This window comes from Neopsephotus bourkii, unplaced genomic scaffold (genome assembly GCF_033783945.1).
Source record: "Neopsephotus bourkii isolate Nb327-2 ecotype Australia unplaced genomic scaffold, CSIRO-AGI_Nbou_v1 NB_940, whole genome shotgun sequence".
Lineage (NCBI taxonomy): Eukaryota > Metazoa > Chordata > Aves > Psittaciformes > Psittacidae > Neopsephotus > Neopsephotus bourkii.
In genome coordinates this window covers 3,094,740-3,116,595 of record NW_026901434.1, presented here as the reverse complement: position 1 = coordinate 3,116,595, position 21,856 = coordinate 3,094,740, and the positions used below count along the sequence as shown (strand labels likewise).

The 21,856-nt window shown below is 36.2% G+C and overlaps 1 protein-coding gene across 1 annotated transcript in view; it reads left to right on the top strand.

The window, feature by feature from the left end:
• The window catches only part of USP7 (ubiquitin specific peptidase 7), a 74,582-nt gene that overhangs the window by 45,726 nt on the left and 7,000 nt on the right, over nucleotides 1-21,856 (top strand). The window contains exons 7-27 of the mRNA XM_061358288.1: nucleotides 3,413-3,543; nucleotides 6,291-6,345; nucleotides 6,830-6,910; nucleotides 7,009-7,099; nucleotides 7,862-7,944; nucleotides 8,897-9,006; nucleotides 9,873-10,029; nucleotides 11,135-11,279; nucleotides 11,906-12,036; nucleotides 13,118-13,252; nucleotides 13,448-13,549; nucleotides 14,222-14,327; nucleotides 14,599-14,691; nucleotides 15,362-15,429; nucleotides 16,640-16,740; nucleotides 18,152-18,305; nucleotides 18,680-18,747; nucleotides 19,841-19,949; nucleotides 20,047-20,124; nucleotides 20,483-20,583; nucleotides 21,199-21,298. Coding sequence (XP_061214272.1) covers nucleotides 3,413-3,543; nucleotides 6,291-6,345; nucleotides 6,830-6,910; nucleotides 7,009-7,099; nucleotides 7,862-7,944; nucleotides 8,897-9,006; nucleotides 9,873-10,029; nucleotides 11,135-11,279; nucleotides 11,906-12,036; nucleotides 13,118-13,252; nucleotides 13,448-13,549; nucleotides 14,222-14,327; nucleotides 14,599-14,691; nucleotides 15,362-15,429; nucleotides 16,640-16,740; nucleotides 18,152-18,305; nucleotides 18,680-18,747; nucleotides 19,841-19,949; nucleotides 20,047-20,124; nucleotides 20,483-20,583; nucleotides 21,199-21,298 — 2,199 coding nt within the window. The remainder of the gene's footprint in view (nucleotides 1-3,412; nucleotides 3,544-6,290; nucleotides 6,346-6,829; nucleotides 6,911-7,008; nucleotides 7,100-7,861; nucleotides 7,945-8,896; nucleotides 9,007-9,872; nucleotides 10,030-11,134; nucleotides 11,280-11,905; nucleotides 12,037-13,117; nucleotides 13,253-13,447; nucleotides 13,550-14,221; nucleotides 14,328-14,598; nucleotides 14,692-15,361; nucleotides 15,430-16,639; nucleotides 16,741-18,151; nucleotides 18,306-18,679; nucleotides 18,748-19,840; nucleotides 19,950-20,046; nucleotides 20,125-20,482; nucleotides 20,584-21,198; nucleotides 21,299-21,856) is intronic.

Genomic DNA, 21,856 nt, shown 5'->3' with positions numbered 1-21,856 from the left:
TGGTTTTTCTTCCCTTCTTCAAGTAGTCATCTTGACTTGAAGCAGTATGTTCAAGCTTATCAATAGCATTCTTTTACCGTATCAATATCTAAATTTTTTTCTCGTATCTCTGTGCCTTTTGCTTATAGCCATTGCCTGTACATGTTCTTGTCACTCTTCTGTGTTTGTTTCCTGAGGGAACTTCTCAGGTGTTAAATTAGACATTCTGCTTTTTTCAAATGGATCACAATCCTCTCTCCTTGTTCTTGAGGTGAAGCTTTCAGAGTTGGGAGGGTAAGGCATAAAAATAAAAGTTTGTAGAGCATTGTATTTGAAAAGCGTTTGGTTTAAATTGGAGAAACACTTGAGCTTTGAGAAATGGGCTTTGATACTGTTTATCTACATAAATAGAATGAATTACCAAAGAAGGGCTGTGTTTTAAATGTTTATTTTGTAGTAACATGTTTAGGATTTCAAAAGAAAGCGGTGTTTTTATTCAATGGTAGCTGGAATGCTGTAATTATAAGTAAATTGTAAATTATGACTTTAATGTTTCTTGAGCGATACAGGAAAGGAATTAATTGTCCAGATGGTATATGAAGAAAGCAAATTAGAACTAAATGCAAAGGATCTAATTTTGATTAACTATCAAGGTAATCTGAACTCGCATTTAGATCTTTGTGATAAAAGAGTCAACAAGTAGGTTGACTTTGAGCCTGCTGTAGTATCATCTTGGTTTGTTATGAAGAATATTTAACATTTTAATATTTATGAAAATGCATCAGTCCTGGCTGTATTTCTATTTTTTTATTATGTGATTTTTGTATCTTCTATTCATTTAAACATAGCAGGTAACTTACTACTTATTTGGGGTTTGAAAAGCATTAGTAAGATGTCAGAAACAATTAATAGAGGCTGATTAAAAAGGTTTGGAAGATTTGAGGCTTGGTCATTCAACTAGTTCCTGTATCTACCTTTAGCCAGTAAAGACCAGCTCGTAAAAGGGTTCAAAAAATAGGGGCAGCAAGAGGTTAAATTCACTCTGCAAGGTGCCAACTTGATGTTCATATTTTAAAGCAAAAAATAACTTTAGGTTGTAAAATCAAAGGTATCATTTTAGCTATTCATATTTGAATTGGAGTTTTCCCAGATCAGCGTGGTTAACTGTAACTGCATTTGGATGATAAAAACAGAGAAGCAATTGAGAAGAATTTTCTTTGTTAGCTTTATGTTCTGATCTTAGGAAAGGAATTTTCATAACATGGGTGGCCAAAATTTACAATAGGTTAGGTGGAGAGGTTGTGGGATCTCCCTTCCAGGTGTTCAGAGCTGAACTGGGTATGACCCTGAGCAACTGGACCCAGCTTTGAACTTGGCACCTCTATGCACAGGAACAGGGTTCAAAACCTACGGAGTTCTCTTCCAGACTGAACTACTACAAACTCTAAATTCTTAAAGCAGTTCTTGGCTTATAAAAAAAAATTGCTGGTGCAGCTACATAAAAAAAATACTATTTGTTTTTCTCTCAATTTTTCCAGACTAGGCAGACAGTTAGCCAGATGGGTTGGCAAAAATAATGCCAAAAAAAGTTCAGAAGTTCAACTTGTTGCTAGTGATAAAATTGAAGATGCTATTTACTTCAGTTTATGAGATTTCAAAAAGCAGTTTAAGTAAGTCTCAAAATTAAAGCAGAGCAAAGAAAGCCTGTTTTGCTGCCGTAAAGGTGGGGCTGGGCTGTTCTTAAAATTATCTTAAGGAGGTAAGGTTGGCTCTCCTTCAAGAAAAGTTGATGATAACTTTCAGCTAATTTCTATTTATGTTTTCCCTCTTACGTACATAAGTACTTGCAAATAAGTAGAAACATAAAATGTGGAAGTTGCTATTGTTCAGTAGTCATGATTCTTCTTTAGATCATCTCTGTTAAATTTTGAGAGTTGCATATAAAACTTGAAAGATGAAAGTCCTGTGAACTACCATATTGCTTAACAGTTACATAATTAAACAGTGGTTTTCTATCTGAATATAAGGGATTTTATTTCTTTATGAAACCTTTTGATATTTTAGTAACATTATTGTACTGCTGATATTTTATATTATTCCAAGTATTTATGTTGCTGTATTTTTGAAAATTTTTGTGGATATTCAGAACTGGAATAGGGAACTGGCGACTTCTCAACAACTTTCATTGCCTTTTCTCTTTCTTCTTTCCTTTTTTGCCACTCCCTTGTGTTCTTTTGGCATCAGCTTTGTCTTTATCTACTGTCTGTCTCATCTAGTTAGCACCTCTGTACAGAGCTTTCATACAATAATGAATATGTTTCCCCAACAATTCAGCTATGTACTTGAAGTATTACCGTTACTCTCTATATAGCAAGCTGAAGTGCAGGACAAGTTAGAGGTGGTGGACACCTCTTGAAATCTAGGCTGGTGCAGAAGAAGAGTGAGAACTATTGAGATCCAGTTAAGCTCTTGTAGAATTAATTCCCTGTTACTTCACAGACAAAAAATCGGGTGGCAATTTTTCTGTTGCTTAACACGTCATTTTCTCATGTGCTACTAAATACGAGTCCTTATTTTTTCATGTGTTGTTACCTAATCTCTTTCCAGAGTTGTCAATTTCTTTTTTACACTTAAGCTTTCAAAATTAACATCTCCCTGTAAATACCTTTTCCTTGCTGCTACTTTTCCCTAGATATATTGGTGTACACTTTTAAAAGTAAATCTCATTTCAGTGCCTGTTGAATTCTCCTAATCCCCGTTGGGTCTGTTTGTGTAATTTCTTTGTTCTCAATCCCTCCCAGATCAGTATAATCAGAGAAGTGAATTGTTAAGCTGTTTATTTGTTGGACAGTGATGACATCAAGTAAAAGTGAATGTATTGGGGAATCTCAGAAGCTTCCTCTGACATCCTTCTCCTCTCTTCGGATAATTTCTGTTTTCAGCTGCTTGCTGCCCTTTATTGTTTCATCTCATTTTTTGTGGGTTTTTTTTTCCCCACATGCACTATAGGTGACAGTATTCACAGATAGCCTCAACTTTGTGCTGTAGCTTGGCTGTTTTCTAAAGCCTATAGTATTGATCTGTATATGGTTTCTACTGCAAGGATTGTGTAGACATGCCAGGAGTGATAAGTTGTTTGAAGGTATTAATGCTTTAGTGCATTTACTTTTCTAGGGTGGAATAAGAGAACTGTTCAGATAAAATAACCATGAATGGAACCTGTTCTTTGCATCTGCCTAACCACTGTGTGCTAACAAAAGCCATTCCAGACAATTAATATTTTTACACTACAGGATGAGATTTTTTGTAGTCTTCTTGGAGCGATGATTAAATGAAGTGATATGAAGGAAGTCACTGAAGAGGAAATAATGTATTAAACAGTATGAGCATTAAACTTTTCCTTAGATATTAATGGAACTAAATGCTTTTCCAGGCTGTGTACATGATGCCCACAGAAGGAGATGATTCGTCCAAAAGTGTTCCTTTAGCATTGCAAAGAGTGTTTTATGAGCTGCAACATAGTGACAAACCAGTTGGAACGAAAAAGTTAACAAAATCTTTTGGGTAAGTTGTGGAAATTTGGACTATTTATTGGGCTGTTACAGACTTCATGAAGTTTTTCTTTTAAAGGGTTTTATTTAAATCAGAGAGATAATTCATTTTATTTAAATAGAGAGATGCAGAGAAGGTTTAATGTGTTAATGGCTAACTTTCCTTAGTTTACTTAAATAGGTTTGTATTTATAGTTAGTAGCAAAGACAACTGATATGAAAGTCAGATTATTTTTTTTTTGGGTGGGGAGAGAAAGGTACATGAGCATAGCTGGTAGTAGCAGGGTTATAATTTACCTGCTACCTGAAAATTGCATTACACATTTGACTTATGTAAAATTGAGGACAAAGTAAGTTGTTGAACCATTGTAGTTCGTGTGTTATTGTTTGGGGGCTTTATAATCTAAATCCATTTTAAATTTAGAGAAATGGCAGGAATTTGCATTCCTCTATTGTTCTGCATTGATGACAGTTGCAACATTTTCTTACAGCACATCCAAGATGCATGTATCTTTGCTATGCGCAATTTCTGCACTTAGTGCTGTATTCTGCTTTGTGATTCAGAGCTTAAGAGGAGTATCTGTTGCATGAAGTAAAGGTGTTTGAGCACACACACAAAAGGAATTCTTCAAGTTTTCCTCATTCTAACACCCTCTTTTCCTTCATAAAACAATATGAAAAGGCTTGTGTTATATTTTAATTTTTGCCTAGTATCCAGTTCACTGGCTGGTATTTTTTCCAGTCTGGTGGTACTTCTTTTGATACTCCTTGTGAGATGGTGTAATTTTACGTCTGGAACATCTAGACATGGAATTCTGGAATTGTGCAATATAGCTTCATTGAGGGTGTTGACTTTTTTTTCTTTACTAGCTTGATGTTTAAGCTCAGCACAAGTTAGAACAGAAGATTAAGATTAGCATAACGTCTACAAAGCCTTCTTTTTGCATGTTGTGTAACAAGGAGTAGGATTTTATCAAAAACTGGTCTAAAAGATTATATTTTCATTATTTTGCCCAGTATTTGTAGACTTTTGTATTAATATTGACAAGCGCTTTTTATTTAAAAACAAGGTAGGAAGTTTGTATTGTCTTTTTCGCATAGGGTCCATCCTGCATCTTCTGCTAAAGCTTGTAGTACTGCTCTGTCCGGATAAGACTCTTTGTAACCTTGCATCTTAATAACCTTTACTTTTCACCTTTTGGAGAATTTTAAAATGAGACCACCTCAGCCACCTCATTGTTGTATGTTTATCTGGTCATACTCTCTTCCTACTAGCACATTGTATATTTAGTTTATTTAGTTTATTTTTGCTGTCCTGTTACACTGGAAGGACTTGCTGATACTGTCAATATTTAATCTTAAGATCCCAACTGTGCCATCTTTAGTAGCATGAAAAGGCTTTTTCCAAGGGTGTTGCAGTTGCTTAATTTTGTATTCGAGAGCAAGGTTTAAAGGTGTGTTCATGCCTGCCTTCATTCTTGGGAAAGAAGTTTAGATTATGCTTGAAGATTTGGTCTTTCTCACCATATTAAATCAGAGAGGGCTTTCTGGCCTTGTAGATAGAGTTCTACCGACATGCTGGACATTGAGAGTTTTTAAGTAAGTTTGGATGGTTTGAGTAGAAAGCAAATCCATTGTCTGAAGGAACCCCATTTTATCCTAATAGAATGTAACCTTTAAGATGGCTAGTATTTAAAGTCTAGGGAGTCAGAAGATTATTTTCCATTCTTCATTCTTAATTATCCAAAGGTCCCTTCCTTCAGCTTAAGTGTGGGCCATTACCCAGTTGTTTTGGCACACTTTTGGGAGTAGTATGCGGCCTGTGAGTTAGCGAGAAGTGGGAGGGGAAGGTAAAGTTGGTATTGCTCCTGATCACCCCTGTGATTATGGCTTCAAAGGCTGGGGTAGAACCTCATACTACAGTAAACATAGGTTATTTCATATGGCTAGCAATGATGACTTGAAAATTAGTTGTCAGAGACTTAAAAAGCATTCTTGAGTTTAGGTTACAGAGTTCATAGGATAAAGGATTTCATGTGGAAACTAAAACCACTTTATGATGCTTTTTTCATTCAAGGCAGTAGTGCTGAATCCCCTTGATGCAGTGTGCCAGGCTGTTCTCACCCCTCCTTTGACCTGACTGTTCTTGCATACGGCCAGTTTGGGAAGCCGGATGTCTCCTTGGATCCTTGAGGCGCTATGAGTTCAGGATTAACTGTTTAGATGAGCACAAAGGAGCCAGTATTTCCTAAAATCCGTTTTCTACTTTTCATGTGCTGCAATAATCCCTCAACACTACTTCACTGCACCTGAAGGGCTCTCAGGAGAGAGGCAGCTAGAAGCAAACTGCTGCGGAATGTATTCTGACAGCCTTGAATTGGTCCCAGACCTTTTCCTCAGAGGTTTTTGACGTGAATTTGAGACTAGGTTGTGGACGGGAACAAGAATTCTGCTAGCAGCAGCCTGCCTCTAGCTGGCTTCGGCTGCCTTCCCAGTGCCTGTACCCAGATCCACAGAGAGGGAAGGCAGAGAGGGCATGACTTGCTGCCAGAATGTCCTACAAGTCCACTGCCCCTTCTTCCTGCCGAGTAAATGCTACAGGACTAAAAAAAACGGTGCATCAGCCAGTACTAAATCTCAGGCGTCTTTACATCTTGCTGAGTATTAAATTCTTGATCTGCCAAGAAATCATGAAAAGGTCTTTTGAGCTATAAGTTTTCTGCATAATATACTAATTTTGTATTAATTTGCCTTACAAAGGTGGGAAACTTTAGACAGCTTCATGCAACACGATGTCCAGGAATTATGTCGAGTGGTATGTTTTTACTATTTCTTACTAAACTGTGATGCATAAATTTGTCTCTTGATATTGTGTATACAAAATAAAATGTAGTAACAGTCCCAGTAGTACTGGCATGTACTGATTAATTTAAGCTAAGTCTCCCAGACACAGAGGTTTTGCTTTGGTTTATTTCTCTTTTTTAAGAATGGGATTGATTGTGGCTTTTTGTGGGTGAGGAACTCATAAAGGATAGAGAAGGCTGAAAATAAAAGGATTGTATGCTTGTGATCCTTGCGTAGTCATGGAGCGAAATGCAGTTTTGAAGACACAAATATGTTGTTACATTTATGAGTTTTTTCCAGAATGTAGCACTGTAGTTTTTATGGGGAAAACAGGGATTTGAAGGATTGTAAGTAAGAGTAGACTAATATTTCATTTTTATGCAGATGACTTAATCGGTGAAGTAGGCACCAAAACCTGCAAGTTTATCCTATGTAAAAGCTAATTTTTCTTTCAGCTGCTTGACAATGTGGAAAATAAAATGAAAGGCACATGTGTAGAAGGCACTATTCCTAAACTGTTCAGAGGGAAGATGGTGGTATGTATTTAATCCTTTAGGGTTTTTTTTATTTAAATAATTTAAACTAGCAGTTACTTGTATACATTGGAACTGTGTGTTTCTCTTTTTATTTACAGTCTTACATCCAATGCAAACACGTAGACTATCGATCTGAACGAATAGAAGATTATTATGACATCCAGCTAAGTATAAAGGGAAAGAAAAATAGTAAGTGATATGCATCAGTCAAATATTTCAATATCTTGGACATCTTTAGTGCTTGTTGATTTCAAATGGTTTTCCTGGTGCTCAGCACTTTGAAATATCATTGTTTTAAGACACGTCATTGAAAATATTTTCTGCAGAAAATGTTATTTGCTTGTGTTACCTTTTTTCCCTTCTCCCATTTCCCTTCCTCTGTAATTTTCTCACTTAACCTGTTTTCATAAAACTATGAGTTTTCCTGGTGCTTACTGTGCCATAGTGGGAACAGTAGTGTCACAATAGGTTATCATTTATATCTGAAGTTGAACTTGGAGGTAATAGATTCTCCTTTAGACCTGACCAATAAGCAAATAAAAAGAACGAAGTAATTGGAGCAGCATAACAGTGATCCCTATCATCACTTTACCAAGTACTTGGCAAACAAGACGCAAAAAAGGCTAAGTAAGAGTCTAGCAAATGGAATCATCTAGCCTTGATACTTAAGAGTTGCAAAGTGAGAACAGGAGATTTGGCGGACAGCTGTAACTGTGTGATTTTAAAATCTGTTTGTATTCTCATTTGCAGTGAGATTTCCTACAGTTTGGTGCATTTTGTGACATTATTAAGCAATATAAATTCTTTAATTTCAATAAAGACAAATACTCAAACATGAACTCATGTTTTAATGTTATTTGATTAATACATTGTGAAGCCGTCAGGCTTAGAGTGCACTTACATTTTTCTTCCTTATTCCCTACAATTCCCTCATCTTATGTGTTCTTTCAGTTTTTGAGTCCTTCATTGACTACGTTGCAGTGGAGCAGTTGGATGGTGATAACAAGTATGATGCAGGAGAACATGGCTTGCAGGTATTTTTTTAAAGTTTATTTTATTTTTCTGTCCTTGATAAAATAAGAAAGCTGTGGTAGCCAAAAACTGTTGCAAAACCCATTCTAGGTTGTATCAACTGATTTTGGTGATGCTTCTCCTTATACAACCTTTTATGTAGCTCCTCTCAGTATCTGTTACCTTTCTTAAAATGAAGCTTGGATTTTAAAACAATATAATTAGCAATGAGTTTTATTCTTATACGTGTGTTGTAGTGACTAGAATGCTGAACTTCTCTGCTGATCTCAGGTCTAGAAGTTCCTCCTCTAAGAGAAGTCTGTTCTTCTGTGTATCTTGTAAAATGGTGGCATATCTCTTAAAGTAATGTTAGGGAGGTCATTTTTGTATCCTTAACAAGAACACCAAATGAACCCCTGGAATGTCACACATTTATGTGTGTGCACATGTTTCTGAGCTTTTCAGCTGCACTTTGCTGCACCCATTGCAGGAAGCTGGAGTCCCTTATAAAAATATGGTTTACCAAAGCTTATTTCTCCAGCTTCCATATACCAGGCTTTGTCAGTAACATAGTATGTATTCTTCAGCTGTTCTTAGGTGCAGCGTGGTAGCCAGATACTTGTTTGCAGGATACAATGAATGTGAAAATTTTAATTGATCAAAATAGAGTTTTTACCTTTCTATTTTCTTTTATTTATACAGATAACTCACCCTTGTTGCAGTGAGGTGTTCACATATACTTGTGTGAATGGCCTAAATTTAAATGAATTCTAAGTGTTATTGGAATAGCTCTTGGGAAGGTTGGTGCCATGTTACGATAGTTAACTTCCCCTCAGGGTTTGAACTGTTCTTTGCACATGGTGTTGTCAAGCTTATAAAATAAAAGCCCATAAGAAAAGTGTCTGTAGCAAACAAGTATTGAGAGTTGCTAAAAATGTTGCAATTTCGAACATCTGTTTCCTTTAAAATGTCTAGGAGGCAGAGAAAGGTGTGAAATTCCTAACATTGCCACCAGTATTACACCTACAGCTTATGAGATTTATGTATGATCCTCAGACTGACCAAAACATCAAGATAAATGACAGGTAACTTCTGGTGGTGTTTGTTGTGCTTTATGGGGGGTGGTGTTCAGTGTAGCATTTGGGCCTGTGAATGTGTTTTGCCAAAAACCGCTTTGCCAAAATCCTATTTTGGATTTAACTCTGAGGAAGGTGCATGCAGTCACATATGGTGGAGATCCCCAGAAACTGCATTGATTGTATGTTCAGGTTCTGAATAACAAATTCAGTACTCAAACAGCTATTTGTAGCTGTTGTTTTGAATACGAAGCAAGTGAATGCATCTTTTAACACTTAGTGGAACATTCTTTGTGGCACGTGTGGGAAGTTGCTACATTCCTGTTGGCTGTCACACGGGTAAATAGGATGAATAAGTAGTCCTCTGATTTTCCTGTCTTATTTCCGTGCCTGCTCACTGTGAGTAGAGGCTCATGATTTCTCAAGGAGGTGTGCTGTTGGTTGTTAAACTAAATCTGTATTGCAACAGTTTCAGTCTCAGCAAGAAAGGTTGACTGCAGCAGCTGAAAGACATCTCAAAATCAGGTTCCAGTCCAGTGTTACCTGTGCTGTATTTATGTACTAGAAAATAACAGGTTCTGAACTTTTTCCTTTGACACAATGAATCTTAAAACCAATGCTATTTCAGTTCAGGTGCTCTTACCCTTGTAACTGAGGACATATTTTTTCAGAGGTGCTTATGAAGGTTATTCTTATTCCATATTAAACCAGTATAAAATCTGCCACTGTAAGCGGTATATCCTGGATAGAAATGGCATTGTAGCAGTAACTTGTTCAGGTTTTGTAGCGTGCTTTAGGAGTAACTACTGATGTATGTAATAACATGCATCTGTCTTAACTATGAATATAACCATCTTAATTCTTTTCAAAACTAGGTTTGAGTTTCCTGAACAGTTGCCACTAGATGAATTTCTGCAAAAAACAGATCCCAAGGATCCTGCAAATTACATTCTCCATGCAGTTCTGGTACACAGTGGAGATAACCATGGTGGACATTATGTTGTTTACTTAAATCCAAAGGGGGATGGCAAAGTGAGTATTGAAAAGTGCCTGAACATATTTGTGCTTTGTGAATACTTGCAGTTTTTGTAATGGGCAAATCTTTGTTCTTTGAATATTTGTTCCCTAAAAGGAAGAGTGTGCTGGCACACTCACCTCATCACACAGGGGGTTGGCTTCGTTTAGTTCTTAGCTCAGTACTCTTTCATTTGGTGCCTGTTCAAATGTATTTGGAAAACTTCCTTCTTATTTACAAAAAAGAAAAGCCAACAACAGCCCACGTGTCTAGTTTTTGCTCTTCGGGGAGGAGCCTGTATTTGAAGGCAGTAAAACAATCGGTTGCCTTCTTAAGAGGAGCAGCTTCAGCTTTGCTGTTACAGGTTTTGGGCAAAACTTTAAAGAAACCCCTTCAGTTGTGTGTGTATATGCACTGAAGTTGTGCTGCAATCAAATTTTATCCAGCATTCTTTCTTAGGCTGACTTCATGCTGAAGCAACTATGAATATTTCAGGTGTTGCCATGACTCAGAAGTTCAATATCTTAGCATGTCCCACTGTTACAAGTTTAGGTGAATTAATTGTATCTGTTTATAGCTCAGATGCTTCTTCCCTTAAGTTGACTGCATTTGTGTGTATATGACTGTCCACAGTAAAAGTAGAAGTCAGATTTTGCTGTGAATTTCTTACTGTTTGTTTCTTAATTGCCTTTATTGTTTTAATCAAAAATTTGCTGTAAATTACTTTCAGTGGACAAATAAATACTAGATATCTTGTGCATCACTGCTTTATATATTATTTTACAACAAATAAGATCAATTTTCTAATTCATATAGAAATGTTTGGTATTTAAATAGCCGTTTAAGATAAAATTCGTTGAATAATTATTGGGGTTTTGATATTCAGTGTAAAATGTTGAACTATTTCAGTAAAGATTTGGTATTTACAGCGTGCCTTATGCTGAGCACCAGTAGCAGGTAACACAAATTATAGTGAACTAGGATTTTTTTTAAGCTCAGGCTGCTTGAAGAGCTGTTTTAATTACTCCAAGGAGACATGTCAGAAATAGGAGTAATTTACCATTCAAGAACGTGGTTTTGTGTGGTGTATAAAATTATATTTATATAATTTTTTTCCTCTAGTGGTGTAAATTTGATGATGATGTTGTATCACGATGTACAAAGGAAGAAGCGATTGAACACAACTATGGAGGTCATGATGATGACTTATCCGTACGGCACTGTACGAATGCCTACATGTTGGTTTACATCAGGGAATCCAAATTAAGTATGTATGCTCTGCATGTGTTCCAAGTTAGCTTTTACATACCAGGATTTAGGGCTGTATTTTACATATGAATTCTTAACAGTCTTCCTATACAAAAGGACTTCATTAGTTGCAGTTAGACTTTTTAGATTCCGTGGGATCAACTGGCCTTTCTGTCTTTTGACAAGCATGTGCTAATGTAGACGTCTTGTCTTAGCACAGTAAGGCAAGATTGTATATCTGCAGAGTGCCCAGCCTTGTTTGTTTTATAGGATAGAAAAATTAGTGAGCTAAAAATCAGTGATCTACCTTCAGTGATGGAAACTGAATCAAATTAATTACAAATATGCAAAACAAAACAAATTGAGTGGCAGCAAGTATTCTTTTAAACCCTGAAATGAATATTTAATTCAGAAGTCTATGATAGATACTTATGGAAGTACTACATTTTGGCTTGGAATAGAAAAGGCTTCTTTTGCCAAAACATGATGATATCAAACCATGTTTTTAAATAAAAGATGAAAAAAAGCTGGTTTTGACTTCAAATCAGAGGAGAGTCAAGTGTGTCTTGTCAAGTGTACAAGTCAAGTGTATCCAACCCTGTTTGATATAAATCTTGAAATGACATCTTAAAATCTGCTTTGTAGGTGAAGTTTTGCAGCCTGTCACGGACCATGATATTCCTCAACAACTTGTAGAAAGGCTACAAGAAGAGAAAAGAATAGAAGCACAGAAGAGGAAGGAGAGGCAGGAAGCTCACCTCTACATGCAAGTGCAGGTCAGCTTTTGAAACAGATCAAGTTGCAACTATCTTACTATTAAAATTCAGAATGTTGAGGCACCGAAGACAAACCTTGATTTTGATTTTAATTTTTTTCATTTGTGTTTGGAAGTAGTGTTTGAAATGGAATTATGATGTTAGTGATTGTAAGTATATTTACATATGCAGTTAATCCTAATGAAACAATCATGTTGTAGACATGTCTGTTTCCTCTAGAAATTAAGTGGTTGCAAGTGAAGGTGGTAAGTTCAGGTGAGAGGAGGGAGGACCAGGTTATTTTAAATGGCTCCCTGCCACTGCAGTTTTATCTCCTTCAGGAGTTATTTTCTAAAATTAGAATGTATCTGCCCATAGGCTGCAGGCCTGGACTACTGCCAACCTGAGCTCATCAAGTAGAAGCAGAAGGAGAGAGTGGTTATATTTGCAGTTACCTTTTTGGAAAAGCCAGATGGACTAGATTGTTATGAATTGCCTTAAGGAATCCTGTTTATGGGTCTTTCCAGAGCCCACCTGGCACAAGAAAATAGAACCCATTTTCCATTTGCCTCCATGTTTCCTTCCATCTTCTTTCTGGTGCTCATAAGTACACATATCAGTGAAGCTTTACTTGTTCTACACTGCAGTTACACTAGAGCTGTTTTCAGTGGAGAGACTGGCAGAGTTGCACAGTTTGTCTTTCTGTTGACCAGGAATGCATGGGAGCTGTGGACTATCTAGGAGATGTTTTAGGCCGGCCTCCTTGCATAACAAGAGTAGAATAATTATGTAGCCTTTTTTTAAGTGCCAAGATTGTTAGAGCACGTTTTGAAGATTGGAATCTAAGCACAACTGGTTTTAATTGTGTGGGATTTGTAAGATTTAATGTATTTTAATTACTTACACTGATTTGACTATCAATCACAATTTAAAATAATTCATTAGAGTCTGTATACTTGCAAATTTTCTTCATGAGAACATAAATATTGTTAGCACTGTGCCACTATGCAGAGAGCCAGTGATGTTGCATAGTAAAGCATTGTAAGAAGCTATTGCATTGTGTAGTTAGCATGAATAGTAACCTTTAAATGTAATTTTCCAGATAGTGGCAGAGGATCAGTTCTGTGGTCACCAAGGCAATGACATGTATGATGAAGAAAAAGTAAAATACACTGTTTTCAAAGTATTAAAAAACTCCACACTTACAGAATTTGTTCAAAACCTCTCTCAAACAATGGTAAGTTTTCTGTAGCTGAATATCCATGTATATTTTATTACCTTAGGATTGCTTTGTGGTGTTTATCTTCTCTAAGTATTGGCAGCAGTAATAATACAGACCTTTTAACATAGAAGAACTGTTTGGGTTTAATAAATGTATCACTGCCTATTTGTTTGTTTGTTTGTTTCCTGTCACAATTTCTGTTTATTTTAGGGATTTCCCCAGGATCAAATCAGATTATGGCCAATGCAAGCTAGAAGTAATGGAACAAAAAGACCTGCAATGTTAGATAATGAAGCAGATGGCAGTAAAACGGTAAATATTCACTGATTGAGGACATTATTTCTGTAAATGACCCTCGATTTTTAGTCCTCTAAGAATGTGTACATTTGGGGCATCAGAGTTTTCGGGGGTTTGATTTAACCTGTATCTGGTAAAGCTTAATATTTATGATGACTTGAGATTTAGTGGATTGACTTGAATGGGAGGCAGGAATGTAGTCAGTGATTAATCTTCCATAAAGAAAAAAAATCATGAATTTTTACATCCAATTTCAAACAAAAGTGTCTTTTTGAGTCCTCCATTATTTGGGCAGTGACCTCTGGATTAATGAAACGTGTTGCTTAAATTGTAAAACATTGCATCAGAGTATCACAGAAAACTGATTTGGTTTCACTGTCCTGTTACTTCTCAGAAGTAATTTTCTTGCCATAATAAAAACAGCTGTAGGTGTATTATTTAAATGACAAATAGGTCGGTTTTAAACAAAACCTATCATTTGTGCTTAATGGAAACTTTTTTGGTGTTTTTATCTCTGTCATCATTTCTCTTAATAAACTTCATAGAACTTCCGTCATTATTGCAACTAAAAAAATTAAATTTCCCACTCATAGAATCTCAGAAAGTATCTGATGAAAATGCAGATATCCAGTTATATAGTATATTCTCCAGAGAGTTTTTTTTCTTCTTCCATATCTTTCTGTATAGATGATTGAGCTCAGTGACAATGAAAATCCATGGACAATATTCTTGGAAACAGTAGATCCTGAGATGGCTGCTACTGGAGCAACATTACCCAAGTTTGATAAAGATCGTAAGCATATATGCTGACACTTGAGTAAATACAAAATACTTTTATGTTGGGTATATCTCAGAAAATTCACATGTTTTTAGAATCACTGAAAATATGTATAAAGTTGGCTTATAAAGAAATCATCATTTAAGATATTCTTAAGGATGCTGATAAAATTAATAAATCAGGCATACCTTTCTTACTGTTCAAAGAAAAATACTGAGGTCATATCCCCACCTTCACTCTCCAAATAAGCCTTACTTAATTTTAAGTCTTGTTTCTTAATTTGTAGATGATGTAATGTTGTTTCTGAAGATGTATGATCCGAAGACTCGGAGTTTGAATTATTGTGGACATATCTACACACCTATATCCTGTAAAATACGTGAGTACTAAAATTCAATTTCATGGCTACAATTGAAACTTTTTGAAGACAATGGATTGCATATCTTTTGGGGGTTTTTTAATATTTGTTCTAATTTTATTAGTTTTAGTATCGCTGTCCAGGTTTTTTTCTATTTCAAGTGGTTTTGGTTGTGGAATTTCTTCCTGCAATAGCTTTTAAAATAATTCTTCTACAACTTTTCGTTGTGGTCACCTGAGAGCAGCTGCTCAGGCTGAATTGGTGTGAGCCTTGGTTTTTATACGGGTCCATGTAAAGAATTCAGCAAATGTCCACGGAGTAAAAATACTTCTGTTTGTCATTTGGAATGTCTCATTTTGTTGAATTGAACATACTTTCTGAGCTTTGTATTTTAGTGTGCTCATAAGAGATTAAATATTTTCTCTGGGGAAGGAGCAGTGCTACTTATCTCTTTGATCTTGGATGGCCTTGCATGTATTTTTTTTGTTATTGTTGTTCAGATTAGGTGGAAGGAAAACTTAAAAGTCTGTCTTTAGGTTGAGTGTCAATAAGGGAAGCTTTAACCTGGAAGGCTCTCAGGCATTTTTAAACTATTTATCCAGGGTAGAAAAATACGTTCTCTCCTTTTGGCTGGAGGTCTCAGTAGCTGTTAAAGTGCAATACATTTCATGATCCTTTTCTTTTGCTATAGGTGACTTGCTTCCAGTTATGTGTGAGAGAGCAGGATTTCCACAAGAAACTAACCTTATCCTCTATGAGGTTTGGACTGAGATTTTTTTTTTGTAACATTTTTGTCTTTTATGTGGTATAACTAGAGGGGGAAAAAACTTTATTGGTTAAAAAATAAAAGGCTCATAACAGTGCTAATTTATAAATCGTAAGCACTCTGTAACATGTAGCTGTGAAGTCTGCAATGCTGCAAGAGAATAGCAGCACACAGTTAACTTCAGAACAGATTTCAAATTAACCATAAGTGTGAGGCTTTAAAACCAAAAAAACTTCTACATGAAGTCCTGCATGAGCAGCTTTGATGTGCTGAATCTGTGCGTATCCTCTCAGTCGCAGAGTTAGATGAACTAATACTGCTAACATTGGTGGCCATCATATTTTCAATGCCCCCCTTAGGAAGTGGGCATGAGAAAATGTTGCATTTTCTCTTTCCTTCCGCAAGTCAGAAGTCGGCAAACAAAGTACTTAGTCTGGTATATGTTTTTGCCCAACTACAGAAATAACTTTGTAACTGCTGTATTTAATGAATGCTGAAAATGCAGATCTTGCAAAGGCAAAGTCCTTGCTATAGTAAGAACAAGCAATTGTTGGGTGGTTTCAATTGTGAGTTTTGTTAGTAGTTACACTACTCTCTCTGGTTCCAGCGCAGCACATACACTTCCGTCCTAAAAAGCAGAATTGTCAGTTTACTCTGCTATCTGCCAGTCGGCTGTAGATTGTTTAGACAGGTGTTTTTACCCCAGGAGGCCAACTTACAAGTAGAAGTATGTAATATGCATATAGGTATTTTATACTATGCACGTTTTTAATATGGCTTTGTTTTGATTTCTTGTCTTTTTTTTAATTAAAAAAGGCAAGTGATTTGCTATACAGAAGTACTGCACTATTAAAATAAGTGAGCATAATCAGTGTTCTCTAGCTTCCTGCAAGCTGCATCAGTAGCAAATGAATCTCTGAATTTTGGAAAGTTTTTAGTGCTAACAAGATAATGCTGGATGATAAAATACTTCTAAAAATTGCAGTAAATTGAGGGAGACTCTGAAAAAAATGAGCAGCCAGCTTTATCAGTAACAATTAGATGTATCTGAACCTTAGCTAAGATTACATTTGATTTTGTGTGTGTGTTTGTTTCAATTGTAAGAAGATACAAGTTACTTTTATGATTTCTTCACTATTTTGACCTTTACTTGTGTGGTTTATTTTTATTCTGGGATCAACAGTTTTTTGCTCTTTATTGCAGGAAGTTAAACCCAATTTAACAGAAAGGATTCAAGACTATGATGTATCTCTTGATAAAGCTCTTGATGAACTCATGGATGGTGACATCATAGTGTTTCAGAAGTATGTATTTTAAGGGGCTGGCTTATCATTGCAGTTAAATCACCTTGTTCACTTTGAAAGCAGAACTTCTTTAACTCAGCTTTCTTAATAGCAAAGTAGTTTTCCAACAGTAGACATGTTCTCAGCAGTTCTTGTTTGTTTATTCAAAGGGGAAACAAAAATAAAAATTCTATCAATATTTTAATTATCACATGCCACATTATTCAAGCAAAATAAGGTTTTGTCCCAGTTCATAAAACTAGTAACTGTATAAATAGGTGTTAATATTACCAAAGAGTGTGGTTCAGCAATGTGTCTGAGTTCAGCATCTTTTTACTGGGAGCCACTGTAATTCAGACCCTGAATGAAGAGCCCACCAGCATTTCAGCTCTCGGGCTCACTACCATTGCCACTATATACAAGGCTCTTGGCTTGGAGCTCCTTTCAGCCTAGAACTAAACTAAACTGCTTTCCCTTTTTTTCCTTTTACTCACGCTCACAGTAAGGTCCTTAGTCTGCGGTGATGAAATGCTCCCAGTTCACCTGAGCACATGCAACTCATAGGTGTACTGGTGCTTCAACTGGAGCTTTCTCCAAGGCAAAAGGAGAACTCCTGCATCTTGTATCCATTAAAGGGATCTTTCATAAGCTTGTCAGGGCTATAAATCAGCATTTCAATGCTCTCACTCCTGATGGTCACACCCAACTGTGTTGCTCTGTTTCTCTCCATGGGCTGACAGTGGGTGGAAGCCAGCTAGTCTATCTTCAGCACTCTTACCCCAGATTATGTGAGATGAATGTATTTCTCATGTCATGCCTTGGAACTCGCATTCCCTGTTGACCCAGTTGGTGTTATGCACCTTTGGCTGGCTGCTGACTCCTGGGTAAGTGCACAGCTTGTACCCTGGTGCTATTTCTCTGCTGAGAAGATAGGGGTACCAGTCAGTAGTGACCCAGACCAGTGTCACTGTCAACTCTTGCTTCTGTGGTTCAAGGAGTGCTATTGTACATCTGGCCTCTGTGCAAGGCAATTAATGCAGTAGTACCTTAATACAGGAGTACCTGGAAAGCTGTGGCAGCGTTATAGTACAGATGCACAGTGATGTGCCAGGGTGGGAGGGAGGGACGATAAATGCTAGAATGCTGCTGCGAAATGACTGCATCCAGGGTGTTGCCAGATTGCCCAAGTGAGCACAGTGTGTAAGTGTGTTTGTCCTTGCACCGCACAGAACTACTCAGGGGTGTGGGTCACTACTGACTGTATTAGTCCTACTGTGTACAAGTGGTGGCTCTTTACAGAGGTTTCTAAACTTTATTTCTATGTATCTCAACTGTTGCTGATTTACCATAGGACATGTTTTTAAAAGCCCTAACTGCTTCTATATGTAACAGTGTGATATGTAATGGTATTATTGTTTGTTTGCTCTTGTAGGGATGACCCAGAAAATGATAACAGTGAGCTACCAACAGCTAAAGAATACTTCCGAGACCTCTATCATCGTGTGGATGTCATTTTCTGTGATAAAACCATCCCAAATGACCCAGGCTTTGTTGTTACTTTATCCAATAGGATGAATTACTTTCAGGCACGTGTCATGTTTGTTTCTCTGCTTTTGTTTCCTTGTTCTGAAAGTAACTTTTGCACTAGTTCACAAGTGCATTGTATTATGCATACTTTAGAAAAGAGTCAATCTGTTCTTGTACACTAGTTTTTGGATTGTGCTAATGAAAAATTTAAGGAAGCCACTAATGTTTGTGAGAAGAAAACGCTCCAGAACCTCCTAGTTTTCTCAATAATGACTTATTTGACAATAGCATTCTTTCTTGATAGGCCACTCTGCTCTTGTCAGGTAATTTCAGTAGCATAATGTATTGGTGTGCAATGAATGACTCTGTGATTAGAGAGCAATATCACGACTGCCTGTAGTAATTCAGAACGTACCAATAACTTTATTTGCAGGTTGCAAAGACAGTTGCACAAAGGCTTAATACGGATCCAATGCTATTACAGTTTTTCAAGTCCCAAGGGTAAGATGAATTTTGTGTCTAAACTATTGTTTTAAAATGGTTATTATAGTATTTTATAGATAGGTGACAGTTACTTTGTAGCTTTTCCAGGTAGTTAACTAACTCTTCACAAGTGAAGTGCTAGTGTTCTGGCATGCATGCACAGCAAATTGCACAGTTTTAAGTGCTACAGTGAATGGCTTTAGACCCTCAAAGAATTGCATGTTTTAGAAGAGATCTAAGTGTCACTGAAAAAAAGCTGGAGTAATTATTTAAATTTATGAAATCATTAATTGTTTCAAAACCTTACTGTAAGGGACCAGTTATTAAATTAATATATTTGCTGTTTCAGTGAATGCAGATTTCCAGAATGGGGGAGAGCAGTGCACATAAAAGCAGGGGTTTTGCTGATTTTACAGGTTTAAATACAGAAGTTACTCCACTGATTATTTCCTCTCCTCCCCCAGTGTCTGCAAATGAGATTTTATGAAAACGGCAATGATCTAAAGAGTTCACAGCTGCTTAAAGGGATATTTCTGGTTAAAGTGGTGTTCTCAGGCACAGTTGTGTAAAACTGGATTTGAGTCTGCATAAAATTGTAGCAGAAAACAGTATATTTGTTGTTACATGTATATGCTGCAGGAGTAATGCACACACAAAAATGACATAATCTTTTTGTATTCATGTAGATTGGTCTCTATTAAGCTGTAGGTATCTCTATCACCACTGAGTCTGTCCTCATTTGAATAGCTCTTTATAGTTGACAGTGCTGTGGTCACTCTGGAATTTGCTGGGTCATAGGGCTCAACAAATTAACCGTTCACAGGCTAAAGCATGTGCTGCTGTACTAGTAGTTTCAGAGAAGTGTAGGTCTGCCACCCTGCAGCATTAAAAGTGAGCTTGTAAGTGTCCAAGAGGGTTAACATGCACAGCAAGTTGTATTTCTGTTTCCATATGCTCACCTGTTTAGAAATGACTAAAGCACTGAATAGAATGCTGCTTAGGCTGTGCTTGCAATTATGTAAACTGGAAGCCAGGAAAAAAAATGTACTTGATTTACTGAACAGTGGTGGACTGTAAAGAGATACTAGTGTTTTTCTTTTTCCTTCTGTAGTTATAGGGATGGCCCTGGTAATCCTCTTAGACATAATTATGAAGGTACTTTAAGAGATCTTCTGCAGTTCTTCAAGCCTAGGCAACCTAAGAAACTTTACTATCAACAGGTAAGAGTCTTCTGTTTTTATTGGTGTGAATGAAAAAAAAAGATAACTCTACCCTGTACAAATTATGCCTAAAGTGTTTTTTCTTTTCTTCCTTAAGCTCAAAATGAAAATAACAGATTTTGAAAACAGAAGAAGTTTTAAATGCATATGGCTAAATAGCCAGTTTAGGGAAGAGGTGAGTGAGACTGGTTGTTCTACACGTGCTGTCATTTCTGTGTCAAAGCTGCTATGGCTGTGATTATAGTTTACACACTGTTGTCCCTCAACAACACAAAATTAGAACAAAGTTGTAGCTTATGTAAGGTAAAAAAAAAAAAAAAACCAACAAAAAATCTCCCACAACCAAAACACCAAAACCCAATAACAAATAGTCGGGTCAGTTCCTAAAAATTAAGGTAACACAGGTGTTCACTTTCATAATTATTATTTGTTGAAGATGAATTTTTGATGAAGAATCTTCTGTATTCTATGCTTTAATATGGCTGTTTGCATTTCCAGATTTACTAACGATTTTCCTGTTTCAAATTCTCTAGGAAATAACAGTATATCCAGATAAGCATGGGTGTGTGCGGGACCTGTTAGAAGAATGTAAAAAAGTTGTAGAACTCTCTGAAAAAGGTTCAGGGAAATTAAGGTAAAGCTGGAAGATTGTGATGTCTTTTATGTGATCATGTGGATTTTACACAGAAAAGTATCCGTAGAATTTAAAATATTGTGGAGAGCATTATTAGCAAATAATAGTCTGTGTGAAAAAGCTTCCCGGTTCACATTGTTAATGCAGTTCTTATTACCTGAGAATACAAATTTTATATAATTGTTTTGTATTTCATAAAGTTACATTCTTGAGATGTATAATTTCGTCAGTTGCATTTGTTACCTCGCAATGTAATAATTGCTTCCAATTCAGCATTTCATGCTGTTGTTCACTTTTCAGATGTTAAAAGTGGGGTCATTTAAAGAGAGTTTTAAAAATAATATAAATTTTAGAAACCCTTTGTTTTGTAGTTGCACACAATGGGTCTCTGTTTCACCATGAGCTAGTAATTCCTTTAACTTCCTTTAACTTTACAGCTTAATTTTTACTAAAGGCTGAATTCAAAGTTTTACAGATATGGTTGTAGCATCTTGTTACATACTGACTACACTAATCCTCAGCGTCTGAGAAAGAAATGTTGCATTCATTGGGGTTTTTATTTTAATTTGATTTTTTTTCCTGCTTTAATGCTTTTCCTATTTGTGTGTTTTTAAGGCTGCTAGAAATTGTAAGTTACAAAATAATTGGTGTCCATCAGGAAGATGAGCTGTTAGAGTGTTTGTCACCTGCAACAAGTCGAACGTTTCGAATAGAGGTAAATACTACTTTCTTACAGAAACTTGAAAACTTGACTCTGAGAGAAGAAACTCTCTGAAGTGACAATTTTCCTTGGCTGGATTCTGATTTTAAATAATGTGATACATGCAGCAAGCTAGATTACGTTAGAATATGGATGTGTTTTTAAAGATAATAATTTCTAAAACTTTTCTTTTGTTCCATCTGCTTTCCCTATAATGATTTCATTCTTGGATTTTTTTTATGTATGTTTATTATTTCATGAAGACTTAGCAAGGGTCTGTGCGTAGGCCATTTGCTGCCTTACCAATAATTCCAATTTGAGGATTTATGATATAAATGTTTATGCTTAGAACCTGCTTTCATACTCCAAAGTTAAGTGTTTAAGAATACTTCATTTCCTTTTTTGTTACGTTTGAGCTTCTTGAGCCAAATTTGAGCCTTACAATGTGATTTTTTTTTTCTTTTAAACATTTCATCATTCAAATCTGTTAACTTGCCTCAAAGATCAGAAATTTAAAAAAAACTCCAAAAGTTTCCAGTGTAAACTTAATGAGGAGATGACAAGAGGGCTTGA